This window comes from Martes martes (assembly GCF_963455335.1).
Source record: "Martes martes genome assembly, chromosome: 14".
Taxonomy (NCBI): domain Eukaryota; kingdom Metazoa; phylum Chordata; class Mammalia; order Carnivora; family Mustelidae; genus Martes; species Martes martes.
The window spans coordinates 52,100,946-52,115,449 of NC_137902.1; the positions used below are offsets into that span (position 1 = coordinate 52,100,946).

Below are 14,504 nucleotides of genomic sequence, written 5' to 3' on the forward strand. Positions count from 1 at the left end.
AAAGGAGAGAAGTGTTTGTAAGCCACAGAAACTAAGTTGGTACTATTTAAACTAGATTGTTTTAAGTTTAGTATGTTAATTGCAAGCCCCAAAGTAACCACTAAGAAAATAACTAAAACACATACACAAAAGGAAATAAGAAGAAAATCAAAATGGTACACTACCAAAAATAAAAAACATACAAATGAGTACTTGACATGCTCTGAATTGTGTCCGACCCAAATTCCTATGTTGAAGCCCTAAGCCCCAGAACTTAAGAATGCAACTCTTATTTAGAGATAGGGCCTTTAAGTTAAAATGAGGCCCTTATGGTGGATCCTAAGCCAATTTTACCATTGTCATTATAAAAATAGATACAAACACAGAGAGAGATACCAGGGGTATGCAGAGTGACAATTATGTGAAGAGAGAGCCAACAGGAGAGAGGATTCAGAAGAAATCAAAGCTGGGATATATGGGTGGTTCAGCTGGTTGAGTGGCTGGTTTCCACCCAGGTCATGATCTTGGGGTTGTGGGATTGGGGCCCCCCAAGTGGGGCTGGGGCTCCATGCTCAGCATGGAGACTGCTTGGGATTCTTCTCTCCCTCCCCCTCTGTCCCTTCCCCCGATCCTATGCATGTCCAGTGCACACATGGGCTCACTCTTTCTTCCTCAAATAAATACAATCATTTTTTAAAAGATTTTATGTATTTATTTGAGAGAGAGGGGGAGAGAGAGAGAGTGAGAGAGATAATGAGAGGGGAGAAGGTGAGAGGGAGAAGCAGACTCCCTGCGGAGCTGGGAGTCTGATGCGGGACTCGATCCCGGGAGTCTGTGATCATGACCTGAGCCGAAGACAGTGGCTTAACCAACTGAGCCACCCAGGCACCCCTAAATAAAATCTTAAAAAAATAATAAGTACAAGAAATTAAAGCTGCTAACACCTTGAACTTGGGCTTCTAATATCCAGAACTCTGATTAAACAAATTTCTCTTGGGTAACCACTCAGTCTCTGGTATTGCTATGGCATCCTGAATCAACCAATACAGACCTATTTGAAAGTATATATTAGGAGGGAGGAGTCAAGATGGCGGAGAAGTAGCAGGCTGAGACGACATCGGGTAGCAGGAGATCAGCTAGATAGCTTATCTAACCATTGTGAACACCTACAAATCCAACGGGAAATCGAAGAGATGAAAGTATATATTATTCTGTATTATTTACTTTTCTGTTATGTAAGTGCTACTTTTAAACAATAGGAGCAATTAACAGTGGAAATTAGTAATTTTTAAAAGTAGGACTAATTAAATAGTATGTATGAGAAAAAATAATCATTATTTTCGTTTGGTAAAATAAATACAGCAACTTAAACTTTTAAAATTCTTTATTGGAATTTAAATTTTATAGGCCATATTGTATATTCTTAATGTACATAAATGAAAGATTTTTTAAAAAGAAGATTAAAAACGGATTAATAGTTTTATGTTTGTGTCTCCTTTCCAATAACACTTCTCTGAACTGAATAGAACCATTAGGACAGCCTTCTTTTTACTGTGGTAAAACTGCATATAGTTCAATGTAAACTTCATTTTGACTGCTCTGCCTATATCAAGTCCATATTCTTGGTGTCAGTCCTGTGATGATATCAAGCCAAATACCTCTCAATAAAAGCATTCGAGCATGGAATACATAGGATTGTACTTATTAGCAATGGCAGGTAGTTAGATATGTTAAAATTAGTTTCAAACTCTACAAAATATCCACCTACTTTGAATCTAAATGCTTGTTTGGGTATTCCAACTGTTTATCAATCATGTCCTTTGGATCGATGGATTAAATTATATATGCTTTCCATGTGTAAAATGAACATCATTTCAGAAGCACACTGGTAATTTCAATTTATACTGTCAAAGTTGCAATCCAAATGAGTTACAGTTTTAGTAAAGAAATTGAGAAGGTCTTATTTAATTTGGCTGTCCTTTCGTGGTGACTTTTTTTTCCCCCACCTTGAGTTACGAAGCAGTCAAATCATACAAAAATGAGACATTTGTTTGTTGTGCAAGTTTTTTCTAGTCTCCGTATGGCTTCTTCAAATACCATCAAACACTTTTGGAGAAATGGCATATAAATTTCTGTTTCAGTAAAATCTTTTTCTCCATTCTCATACTCAATGCATTGCCAAATTAGACAAGGACATTCTTCTTGTCTCACACTTTAAAAATATTTTACTGCAGGATATCTTTTCTAAGTCCAACAACAATTATAGCCATTTTTAAGGCACATGTCCAAGGCGGCTACCTCCTTCCATTTCTTTATGTTCAAAAATCACATTAAGTGCACCTGTACATATTGAGGTGCACTTAATGTGAAAGCATCAATATCACAGGTAAGCAAATCATACCACTTTCTGGCAGTGGTATATACAAGGGGTGCAGAATACTTTTCAGATAAGATTTTTACATTTTCATTAAAGAGAAGTTTACAACGAATAAAATTTTACAAAATTTAAATTTACACTGTCAAACATGCAGGTGAGGAAAGTCTAGATTTGTATTTAGACATCTCAACAATATTGTTTTATATTGCCTGTGGTTGCATTAAAATCTCCAAGAATTTAACAAATCAAAGTATCAAAGAACTAATGAGAACATTTTCTTGTTGACATGATTTGCAATATCAATTGATATATGAAAGTATGGTTGTTGGTCAGATCTGACAGAATGAGCTCTACACTGATTGTAAAGTGTTAACGTTTACTCTCTGTATGACTTTTAGTTCGTCTTTCATAGAAGTGTTGATCTTTGCAAATAATGCTCCCTTTCAATGTTTCTGCATATTTTTCCACGGCTACCATGTAAACTATTATTAAACCATGGAACAGGGAGAAGTTCATTTAAACCTAGTATTGTGTGGGAAAATTACCTTGAAACAGTAGTAGCCTCCAAGTACGTAAACATGTCAGCCATCCCAAAAGGAAAAGAACAAAAAGGGCCTACCAACCAAATGCAGAGGTTGATACTACACATTGATTCATTAAAAAACAAACAAACAAACAAACACCAGCAAGAAGCAAGGGGAAAAGCTAAGAATCATAGTGTAATGAGTCAGGAGGCAATCAAGTTATAGGGATTTCACTAGCCGAATGTTCAAATGCCCTGTCTACTTACCTCATCAGGCTCCTCTGATGATGATGGTGTACTTATGAGAAGACAGTCACAGTTTAAGCAAGGCGCCACAAACAGTAGTGCTTAGGATCGCACATACACACTCTACTTGTTTTCTGAGAGAAACTCAAGAGCAAAGATGCTGAAGCTTGATAATTGCCCTGCTGAACAGTCAAGGTTTTATTTGCCATTCCTGGGTAGTGTGTATGGGGCCAGAATGAGAACATACTAAGTGTCACTAACAAGGGGTCTATTTGGGGTGACAGAACTATTAGCCCAGTGGTAAATGCTCATGATACAGTTTTCCAACCCTTTCTTTAAGTGATATTCTGATTTGTTACAATACACTTTTCTTTAGTCTAACCTTAGCAGTCTTGCAGGTTACAAACTTACTTGCTATTTATATACAGCACATCAGATTTGCCTATTTCCCAAGATACTTGATTATTTATTGTCTATAGTTTAAAACAAGTCCTATGACTTTGGCTCAATCTTATAACCTATCAGTTCACAATATATGAAATCCATCCACCTGTTTTTTTTTTCTTGTCTTTACCGAAGACTGAATATTTTTAAAATATTTATTACATAAAACACACATAGATACAGAAAACACATATTTCACGTGGTATATATGATTAAGAACTATGTAGAATTAAGTGATCTATGAAAACTTAGATGATCACTGAATTTTTACCCTTTGAATAGATCTTATCCTATTTCAGAGCTACAGTTCACAGCACCTGGCAGACATTCAGTAAGTGTAGCTCTACTGAGTTGTTAGCTGCTACCCAATACTTGCTTCTTTAATAATGTAGAGTGATTGAAACAATGGAAACCTATAATCCAGTTGTTTGCTGGAGTGAAGGAGAACTCAAATGGCTAAGAAAAGTCCCAAACCAACCAAACACTAACACAAAACAAAACCCAATACTTTCCCTTCCCTGTCAACTCCTTTCTGTTGTATTTGCCTACACTTTTTAGGCTGCTCTAAGCTCAAACTCAATGTCCTCATTGAACAAGACTATATCAGAATTAGATACAACTAAGATTCTATCAGTGTCGCTCATTCTAAGGCTCTATTTTTTCAGATTTTTCTCAAAATTTAGACTAGAGAGCTTAAGTTACCAGTTACTACCAAGCACAATGACAAGCACATAGCAGACACTCAATAAGTATGCCTTTTAATCTACAAATGAATCAGTTTTTCCTATTATTGTCTGCCAAGGAAAATCTGAGAAATCATCTTTCTAAAGGAAAGTACTTCTAATGTATTATTTTTGAAAACTGTGTGGCTATCCTAGACATAAATTATAATTTGGCAATTATGTAGTTGGATCATCAGTCAGATGGAAAGGAAACGCAGTCTCAAAATATTAGGGGAAATGAAAAGCAAAACAAGATGTTCAGTTGAGGGCTAGATTGGATTACTATTTTTAAGTGGATGAGAGCCACAATTCTGGTTGTCCAGTCCATAAATGGATAAATTTAAGCTTTGTTAAGATGAAAAATATTCAGAAAAATGGCAAAAACAAACAAACAAACAAAAAACCGCCTTCAACCCTAGTGGTTTTCAAGCTTTCTTTTTAAAAGTAGTATAATTTTTATAAACATTATCACATTAATCCTTACAACTTCCAAGATAAGCTTCAACTACCACATTTACAGATGAAAGGCCAAGAAAAGCTGAGTAGATTGTTCATAGCTTCAAGAGCAGTAAAGTGACAAAGCTTGAACTCAAACCCAGTTCTAATGCACTCGCAAGGTCCCAAGAATAAGCCCATGCTCTTAAGCTGCTCTGTTGCCTCACTGATTGCTGAACAGGCAAATGAAATCTTTAACTTGAATCATGCTGGTATCATTGCCTACTGAAGAATTTCTAGGACCTATTTTTAAATTTATTTTTTAATTGTGGAAAAACAGATATACATAAAATTTACCTTTTCAATCAGTTTTAAGTGTATAGTGCAGTGGCATTAAGTACATTCACATTGTTGAAAAATCATCACCACTATCCATCTCTAGAACAGATTTTCATCTTGTAAAATTGAAACTCTATAATCATTAAGCAATAACTCCCCCTTCTTGCTAACCCTTGGAATCACCATTCTACTTTCCTCCTCTATGAACCTGACAACCTGAGGTATCTTATATAAGGAGAATTATCAGTACTCAGCCTTTTCTGACTAGGTTATTTCACTAAGCATAATGCCCTCAAGATTCATCTATGTTGTACTATGTGTTACAATTTCCTTCCTTTTATAGCTCTATGTTTTCTTTTCAGCTATTGTGAATAATGCTGCTATGAAGACGAGTATACAAATATCTCTTCAAGACCCTTCTTCCAATTCTTCTGGGTATGTAATCTATCTTAGTCTGCTCAGGCTGCCATAATGAGATACCATAGACTGGATGGCATAAACAACAGAAATCGATTTCTCACTGTTTTGAAGGCTTGGAAATCCAAGATCCCGGTACAGTCAATTTGGTTCCTGGAGATGACTCTCCTCCTGGCTTGTAATTTTTGTTAATTAGATGGGCAGTGATTGCTAAAAACCCAATTAAAAATTGACAAAACAATTCTATAGCAATAAAATATAGTCTAGAGTCATTTTGAATCCATTTCTTTATAACTTTCAAAATAATTAACCAACCTGTGCCACTTTCATTGAATTCTGGGTAGAGCCACCAGCATGATATTCGACCTTGAATTTTTTTACAAGTTCATCAAACCTACAAAGAAATCACAGTAGAAAAAAGTTAGCATCTGTCAGTTGTCACGATGAACTTTTCTGATTAGAAGTACATTAAATCACAATTACTAAAATACTTTTAATTACATAATTATGTTGTAAGAATTGAAATATGGATGAAAAACTTTGCTGAATTTCAATACTTATGAAATTTCTTGCACAAATCTATAATTATAAAAATTTAAAATATATAAGCTGTCCATAATTAACCATTAAACTAAAAAAGGTAACAATAAAAATTCACAATTATAAGTAATACATATTTTCCCATATTAAGTGATCTCTAAAATCCTTACAAATATATATTGTAATAACTTTAAAGTTCTAGATATCATAAAGACAATCAGCTTATAATTTAAAGAACTGTGAAACTATACTGGATTGTATGATTCTAAGCAAGTTGCTTGGTGACATGATTTCTGTATCTGCCAAACAAAAGCACAGACAGAAATGATTTAAAGCTTTGATACTTCATTATTTTGGCATCTGACAAAAGCTATAGAACTTCTTTCCAGAATAATATGTACGTTCACTACCCGTAAAGCTTTCCATTTAACATGATCCATGTACATCCCTCCTACTACACATACCCAGCCAAAGGACTATGGACAATGATTTGAATAAATCTCTAATTAGAGGGCACTTATTAATCTGGATCTCAAATCAATACTCCCTACATGTCTCTAACATGTTAGAGTCTGTGGGAGAAATCCAAGGGGCATAAATATGTAATTTAATTTCAAAAGGCTAACAAGCTTTGGAGTGACAAAAAGATGAATACATATGAGAAAACAGAGAAAATTAGAAAATATCAAATTATCGAATAACAGAATATATGCAATGTAGGTAGCAAGTTCTACAGGAGGTTGGTTGAAAAAGAGAGAGATTGGGATATGAGTAGAATATTCAAGGAAAGTTTCAGTCTTGAAAAGTATTTTTAAACCTTTAAAAACTTTAAATATAGAATAGATCCTTTCACTGAAATGAAACATTTTGCAGAACCTCAAAATAAAAAAAGACAAATATAGAGATAGCTATATTAGGAATAAGAAAAATGGAGTTATACCCACTCCATACCTCCAACTGCCTTGTAATTCTATCTATAAAACCCTGAGATGCCTATAAACACAATTAGCAAACCTGCCCAGAACTCTGACAGCAGGATTTGTATACCACTAATAATACTAACGTAATAATAAGAGTAGAGAAGGCAAAGTATATAGGCACAGATGCAGAGGTGGGTAGTTGCAGTAGGTCAAGGGAAGTTCTCTTCTCCTTTGTCTGAACTAGGTATCAGTTAAAGAGAGATACTAGAGATTAGAGGAGAAAGGGAGAGTGACTGGATAAAGTAATCATACAGTGATCAATTGCTGTCCCTCCACTTTCAAAAACCAATTCCTCCAAAGGTTTTAGATCATATTTGTAACGAGTTGAATTACAAATCGGTGATGTCCAAAAAGATATGTCCCCAGAACCAGTGAATGTAACCTTATTTGGAAAAAAGAGTCTTTGCAGATACAAGATAAGGTTCTTGATAAGAGCATGTCTCCTGTATTACCCAGGCAGGCTCTAAATCCAGTAACAAGTCTTCTTATAATAGAAGAGGAGACACAAAGGAGAAGATCATGTGAAGGTGGAGTCAAAGAGTACGTGATAAGCCATAAGCCAAAAGCCAAGGAATGCCAACACCCACCAAAACCTAGAAGAGGCAAGAAGGATTCTCCCCTAGACTCTTCAGAAGGAACACAGCCATGCCAACCCCCTTAATTCAGACTGCCTACCCTCCAGAACTGTGAGAGAATGGATTTTGTTATAAGCTCCCTAGTTTATGCTAGTTACAGCAATACCATCCTTTCTCACTTTCTCAAGAATCTCCTTCCTTAAGTTATAGCCTTCTTTAATCTATCATCAATTTCTCCCTTCAAACAACTACTAATGAAATAGCTATAATATTTTGGGGGGAATGAGATGGGCCTAAATTTGTTATAGTTACTAAAATCATAATAGACCAACTACAGTATATTACCAAGAACTTAGGAAAGTTTAATGGAAAATATAAAATGAAATGTCTATCTTGTAAGGCATACAACATACTGCTCAACAGCAATCTGACTACACATCAGAATGCAGAATGTACTACTTCCTGTGTGTTCTTGGCCACATCTATGAATCCTTCTGTGTTTCACTTTCCAAAGAGCAAAGTAAACAGGAGCTAAATAGTACCCACCTCATAAACTTGTGGTAAGCATTAAAAAAAATTATGATTTGAATAAAATGTTTAAAACAATAACTTTAGGCATGCCATATGTATTCTATAAATGTTAGCTCTGGAACCTAACCCTAAAACCTTAAAGGGTTCTGAGTATCCATAAGTTTTAGGAAAACTGAGCGATAGTTAAATAGTCTTCTTTCTTTCGAATATATCACAGCCTTTAATATCCTGATATGCACATTAACATTCAAGATGGACATAGTACACATACTTCCTAAGCTTATTTGGTCATGTAATCCTTTTTCTCCAGATCATCTAACAGAATTAATGTTTTTTAAACCAGAATAGTCTAGAACCATATTGGTCTAATAAGGTAGCCTCCTCTAGCTATAGACATACAAATTAAAGCTAATAAAGTATAATAAAACTTAAAATTCAGTTCTTCGGTCACACTAGCCACGTTTCAAGTGCTCCACAGCCGCTTATAAATAGTGGTTATCATACCAGATATGCAAATAAAGAAAATACCACTCTTACACCAAAGTACTATTGGATGGTACAGGGAGTGTTCAATAACAATAAAGTAAAACAGAATAAAAGTTTTTACTAAAAATAAACAACAGAGTAAACGTGATCAATTTTCGAGATGAAATGGACCTAAAAGAATGCCTTTCTTTAAGAAGTGGGGAAAGTTGGGGGCTCCTGGCTGGCTCAGTCAGTTAAGCTTGGGACTCTTAATCTCGGGGTCAGGGTTCAAGTCCCACGTTGGGTGTAGAGATTACTTTTTAAAAAAAAGAAAGAAAGACGAGAAAAGAAAAGAAAAACAGAAATGGGAAAAGTTAGGTATAAAATTTGAGTGGATGGCCAAACAGAGGTCACATATGGCACAATAGTGAATCAAAAGCAGAACCCTAGTATCAAAATTACTTGTTAATTACAAACACACAAAAATCAGTGTATAATTCTCCTCATTCCAGCCAATGAAGAGAGTTTTTTATAGAAACCAAATTTGTGTTTATTAACATTACTTTTGGAATCAGTTCAAGAGGTACAAAAATATCAGGACCTCACATGTCAAGATGGTTGATGAAGCATATGTTTGCTTCCTCTTCCAAGTCTTACTGGATGTCAAAAAACATGTTTTATATATATTTATACATATACATATATACGAACAAATATATAACAGCACCATTAAGCAAGTGGAGGCCACACACAGACCACAAATTTGAGAAATAATAAATCTAGCTTAACAGAAAGAAAATATAATAGCATTGACAAAGCAGTGATAGGAGACATAAAAATGACAGTAATTCCTTTAAATACTACTTGGAATATGGTCCAACCACTTCTACCTTATCCACAAGAGTAAAATGTTTTTATATGTTCCAATCTGTTGTTGTAAGTCTTTCATATCCTGATAATTATGTAACTTTTCAGCCTACATTTTTTTCTTTAAAAATCTTTTGTAACAGCTTTATTGAGATACAATTCACATACCATACAATTCACTCATTTAAAGTCTACAATCCAATCATTTTAAATATATTCATAATTGTGCAACCATTACCACTATCAATCTTAGAATATATTCATTAACATAAAGAAACCCCCATACTTTAAGTTATCAAAACCAAATATCTCCATCCTTAAGTAACTTACTATCTCTGTGTTTTTGTCTATTCTGGACATTTCATATAAATGGAATCAAATAATATGTGTATGATTTTGTTGACTAGATTTTTTCACTTAGAATAACGTCATCTGTGTTCATACATGCTAGAGCATCTATCAGCACTTTATTCCTTTTTATAGCTGAATAACACTGTGTTATATGGATATAGCACATTTTTAAAACATCTTTTTTTTTAATTAAACAGATTTTTATTTATTTATTTGACAGAGAGATCACAAGTAGGCAGAGCGGCAGGCAGAGAGAGAGAGAGAAGAGGAAGCAGGCTCCCCGCAGAGCAGAGAGCCCGATGCGGGACTCGATCCCAGGACCCCGAGATCATGACCTGAGCCGAAGGCAGAGGCCTAACCCACTGAGCCACTCAGGCGCCCTCGATATAGCACATTTTTTACATTCACCCGTCTCTGGACACATAGGTTGTTTTCATCTTTTGGCTATTATGAATAATATTGTGAGGAACACTCACAAAGTTTTGTGTGGACATACTATTTTCATTTCTCTTGAGCATCTACCTAGGAGTGGAATTGTTGGGTCAGTTTAACTTTTAACTGTTAACTCTAACCGTTTAACTTTCTGAAGAACTGCTGCACTGTACTCCACTACCTGCCTAATTTTTTCTCAGAGACAATATAGAAAACCTGTCTGCCTAACTATATGAAAAAGAAGTTACCAGAAAATGCGTTTCTATAAATTAGCTTAACCACTGATGAAATTTTTACAAATATCAATAGTTGAAAGGATGTCCTGAACAATAAAAATGGATGTGGATTAAAAATAAGATGAAAGTAAAAGAGCTGAAAACACCCAGGAAAAACACCGTAGGAAATATAAGAGATGAAAAGTATGAAAGAAAAATTAAGAGGCATAGAGAACGGATCAGGTAGCCCAAGGTCCATTTAAGAAGAATGATGGGGAGACTAGCGATAAGAGTAAGAAAGAAATACTAGAAAAAAAGTTTTCAAAAGAGAACAAATATATAATCTTCAGATTTGTCCAAATATGAAGCAATTCTATTAGGAAGGGGACTATGATCTATACTTGGACAATACCTTGTTCAGTTTCAGAACTCTTCATATTAAAAGAAAACCTTAAGAACTTCTAGAGTGAAAAATGACAGATAATCAGAAAAGGAATAAGAATCAGAATACACCAAACTTCTTAAAGAAGATAGGATGCAAAAAAAAAAAAAAAATTATATTCTACACTAGAAGAAAAAAAGATTTCCAAATAGAATTCAATATCCACTCACAGTATTAACTTATAAGGGAAAAATAAACTTCACATGTAAGTGTTGTTTCGCCTTGCTTTTATAAAAGAAAAATTACTAAGTTGGAGGTGTAACAATCAAAAAGAAACAACAAAGACAGCATGGGTTGTGGGGAAGAAAAAAAAAGGAATGAAAAAGTGAGAATGGGTGTATGACTTTGGAAAAGTAGAGGAATCCAAAAAGAAATCTGAAGAGAGCCCATTACATCTTGTTACATGTAAAATTCTCCCTTAAGTAGCAAAAATCTTAATAACAAAGGAATATAGTTTCTATTCTATGAATCCTTCCAATCAAGCTCCTTGGTTCTACAAAGAATAAAAGTTACCTCGTTATTTGGTAATGAGGTTTTGTTTGGTTTTCAATTTTAGAATCTATGCTGAGATACAACATGTAACATTTAATTACAGTTGCAAACATTTGTAACATTTAATAACATTTACAAAATGTAAAAATATTATATATAACACTGACATTTTGAGATGAGAAAGCAGAGAAATGAAAAAGTTTACTAATTTTCTTTCCTTCAGTTAAAGAGTCCCTAAATATCTCAAATGTTAATAATCAACTTTTCAAAAGAAGTTTTAAGTATATTGTTTAATGTCAGGGTGCCTGGGTGGCTCAGTGGTTTAAGCCTCTGCCTTCGGCTCAGGTCATGATCTCAGGGTCCTGGGATCGAGCCCCGCATCAGGCTCTCTGCTCAGCGGGAGCCTGCTTCCCCCTCTCTCTGTCTGCCTCTCTGCCTAGCTCTGATTTCTCTCTGTCAAATAAATAAAATCTAAAAAAAAAAAAGTATATTGTTTAATGTCATTAAATCAATCATTAGAAATATTAAAATATGTAAAAAGCATAAAGAAGGCAATGAGGAAGGAAAAAGAAAAAAGTCTAAGTGCACTATATTCTTCATCTTCCAGGAGATAATCAACAGACGTAAATTTGTTAAAGAATGGGACATAACCACAAAGTAAATTTATAATGATAAACTAAAAACATTAACTGTTAATATTTGTAGCTCCATGGAGTGGAGAAGGAGGGAAGTTACATTGTTGGGCTTACTTTAGTTTTGTTTTTTATAAATTTCTTAAGGTTATCTAAAATAAATATGTAATTTTAAAAAGTTATAAAGTGAACAGTTGTGTAACCTCCAGAACCATTATCACTATACATGCATACATACATACATACATACATAGACAAACAGATAATGATATATGTATGCTTGACCATCTCTGGGCTCTTAATTCTGATTCATTGATATGTATGTTTACCCTGCACAAACTGCATTTTGTCTTAATTACTATTGTCTTATAAGTCTTAATGAAAAACAAATACCTTCACTTTGTTCTTCTTCATGAGTGCTTTGAAAATTCTTTTTTTTTTTAAAGATCGTATTTATTTATTTGACAGAGATCACAAGTAGGCAGAGAGGCGAGCAGAGAGAGAGAGAGAGAGAGAGGAGGAAGCAGGCTCCCCGCTGAGCAGAGAGCCCAATGCGGGGCTCCATCCGAGGACCCTGGAATCATGACCTGAGCCAAAGGCAGAGGCTTTAAGCCACTGAGCCATCCAGGTGCCCCTGAATATTCTTGGCCTTTGTACCTCCATTTAAATACGTCAATTTCCAAAAAACAGTTTGCAGAGATTTTGACAAGGAGTGCATTAAAAATAGATAGATAGATAGATAGATAGATATGGGAAAGTGATAACCTTTCCAATATTAAACTGTCTAATCCTTGATCACACTGTACATCACAATACATTTATCTAGGTCTTTTATATTTCTCAATTAGTTTCATAATTTTTGCCATGAATCTTGCATATATTTTATTAGAGTCACTATTTCATACTTCCTTTGTTTTAGTACTACTGTGATATTTGTTTAAACCTAATTTTTATTTGTTGATGGTATTTAGGAATAGAATTCTTTTTTTCTAAAGACTTATTTATTTATTTTAAAAAGAGAGAGCAAGGGGCGGGGCGGGGGGGGCAGAGAAAGCCAAGCAGACTCTGCACTGAGCATGGAGCCTGACGTGGGGCTTGATCTCATGACCCTGAAATCAGACATGTGCCAAAACCAAGAGTCGGACACTTAACAAACTATGCCAACCAGCAGCCCCAGAAATATAATTCTTTATATAATAATTTTTATCTATCCAGTGGCTAATATCTCTAATTCCAATAATTTATGTTTTTTGCCATATATACATTCTCATTTGTGAACAATAACAATTTTTTTTTTCTCCTTTTCTTCCCTCCCCCTCTCTTTTTCTTGCCTTAGTTCAGAGATTCAGGACCTCCAGCATAACACGCACAAATAATAGTGGGTAGTAATAGTTATAAGGGGGCAAACTTAGTCTTACTCTAAATTTTGACCTAATAAATTCTAACGAATCCTGATGAAAGGCCAGATAAGTCCATTTCCCAAAGTTAGAAGTCTTAGAGAGAAGTACTTAATTTTTCACTTTATTTTTACTGTATGTATGAACTGCTTCTACTAAAGAGTTAATTTTTATGTTAGACCTGTAGCTACTGATATTTCCATATATTTCAATTTAGAAATATTAAGTTATCAAAACACACAATATAATCCAATGATGAAAATATACCTGTGTATATTACAATCAAAATCCCCCCCCACACACACACTAATCTGGAAAAGTACAACCAAGGTGTTAACAGTAGTTAGCTCCAAAATAGGAACCAGTATGGCTATTGTAGACATTTATTTTGAGTGTGTAATAAGCATATAAACTGCTTTGCAACAAAAACATTTTTTTAATCTACTTCATTTTATAATGGAAGAACATAACAATTTTCCATACAATTATCTAAAAAGAACTACATATAGAACAAAGCTGAATAAAAAACATACAGCAGAGAAGTGAGTGATTCTGAATGAAAGAAGCAGGGAAAATTTAACATTTGAACTGAATTTGACAGATAAGGGAGAAAAAATATTCAGAACTGAGGGTAAAACAAAAACATGACATATGCTGAGGAACAATTTAAACACAGAATAAAACATAGGCCAAAATCAAAGTAGTAAAAACTGGCAATGAAAACGCAACTGTCTCTGCCATGCTAATAAATTTAGACATTATTCACTAGGCAAGCAGAAATTACTAAAATCTGACTGCTAATAGTGTGAAAGGCAGACTTGTTTTTTTAAAAATGGTGACAGCACTGTTTGGAGGACAATGTAGAATAAGAGAGGCAGACTGTCACCTTTCAAATAGTTCATACCAAAGATGAGCTGTTGAGCTAAGGCACTAGAGAGAAATTAAACTGATGAAGCATTTCTGAGGTTGAAGACATAACATGTGATAAAACAGTTGGAAGTGGAAGATGTGGTAGAGGGATGACAATTCTGAGATTTCTAGATTGGATGACCAGGTGGATGATATTGAGAAACGAAATCCAAGAGAGAAGAAAATCGTACTGA

The 14,504-nt window shown here is 34.5% G+C and overlaps 1 protein-coding gene across 4 annotated transcripts in view; it reads right to left on the reverse strand.

The window, feature by feature from the left end:
• ADK (adenosine kinase) overlaps positions 1-14,504 on the reverse strand; it is a 523,602-nt gene that overhangs the window by 341,360 nt on the left and 167,738 nt on the right. For all 4 annotated transcript variants that reach the window (XM_080822506.1, XM_080822503.1, XM_080822505.1 and 1 more), the window contains exon 4: positions 5,798-5,876. In XM_080822506.1, coding sequence (XP_080678632.1) covers positions 5,798-5,876 — 79 coding nt within the window. The remainder of the gene's footprint in view (positions 1-5,797; positions 5,877-14,504) is intronic.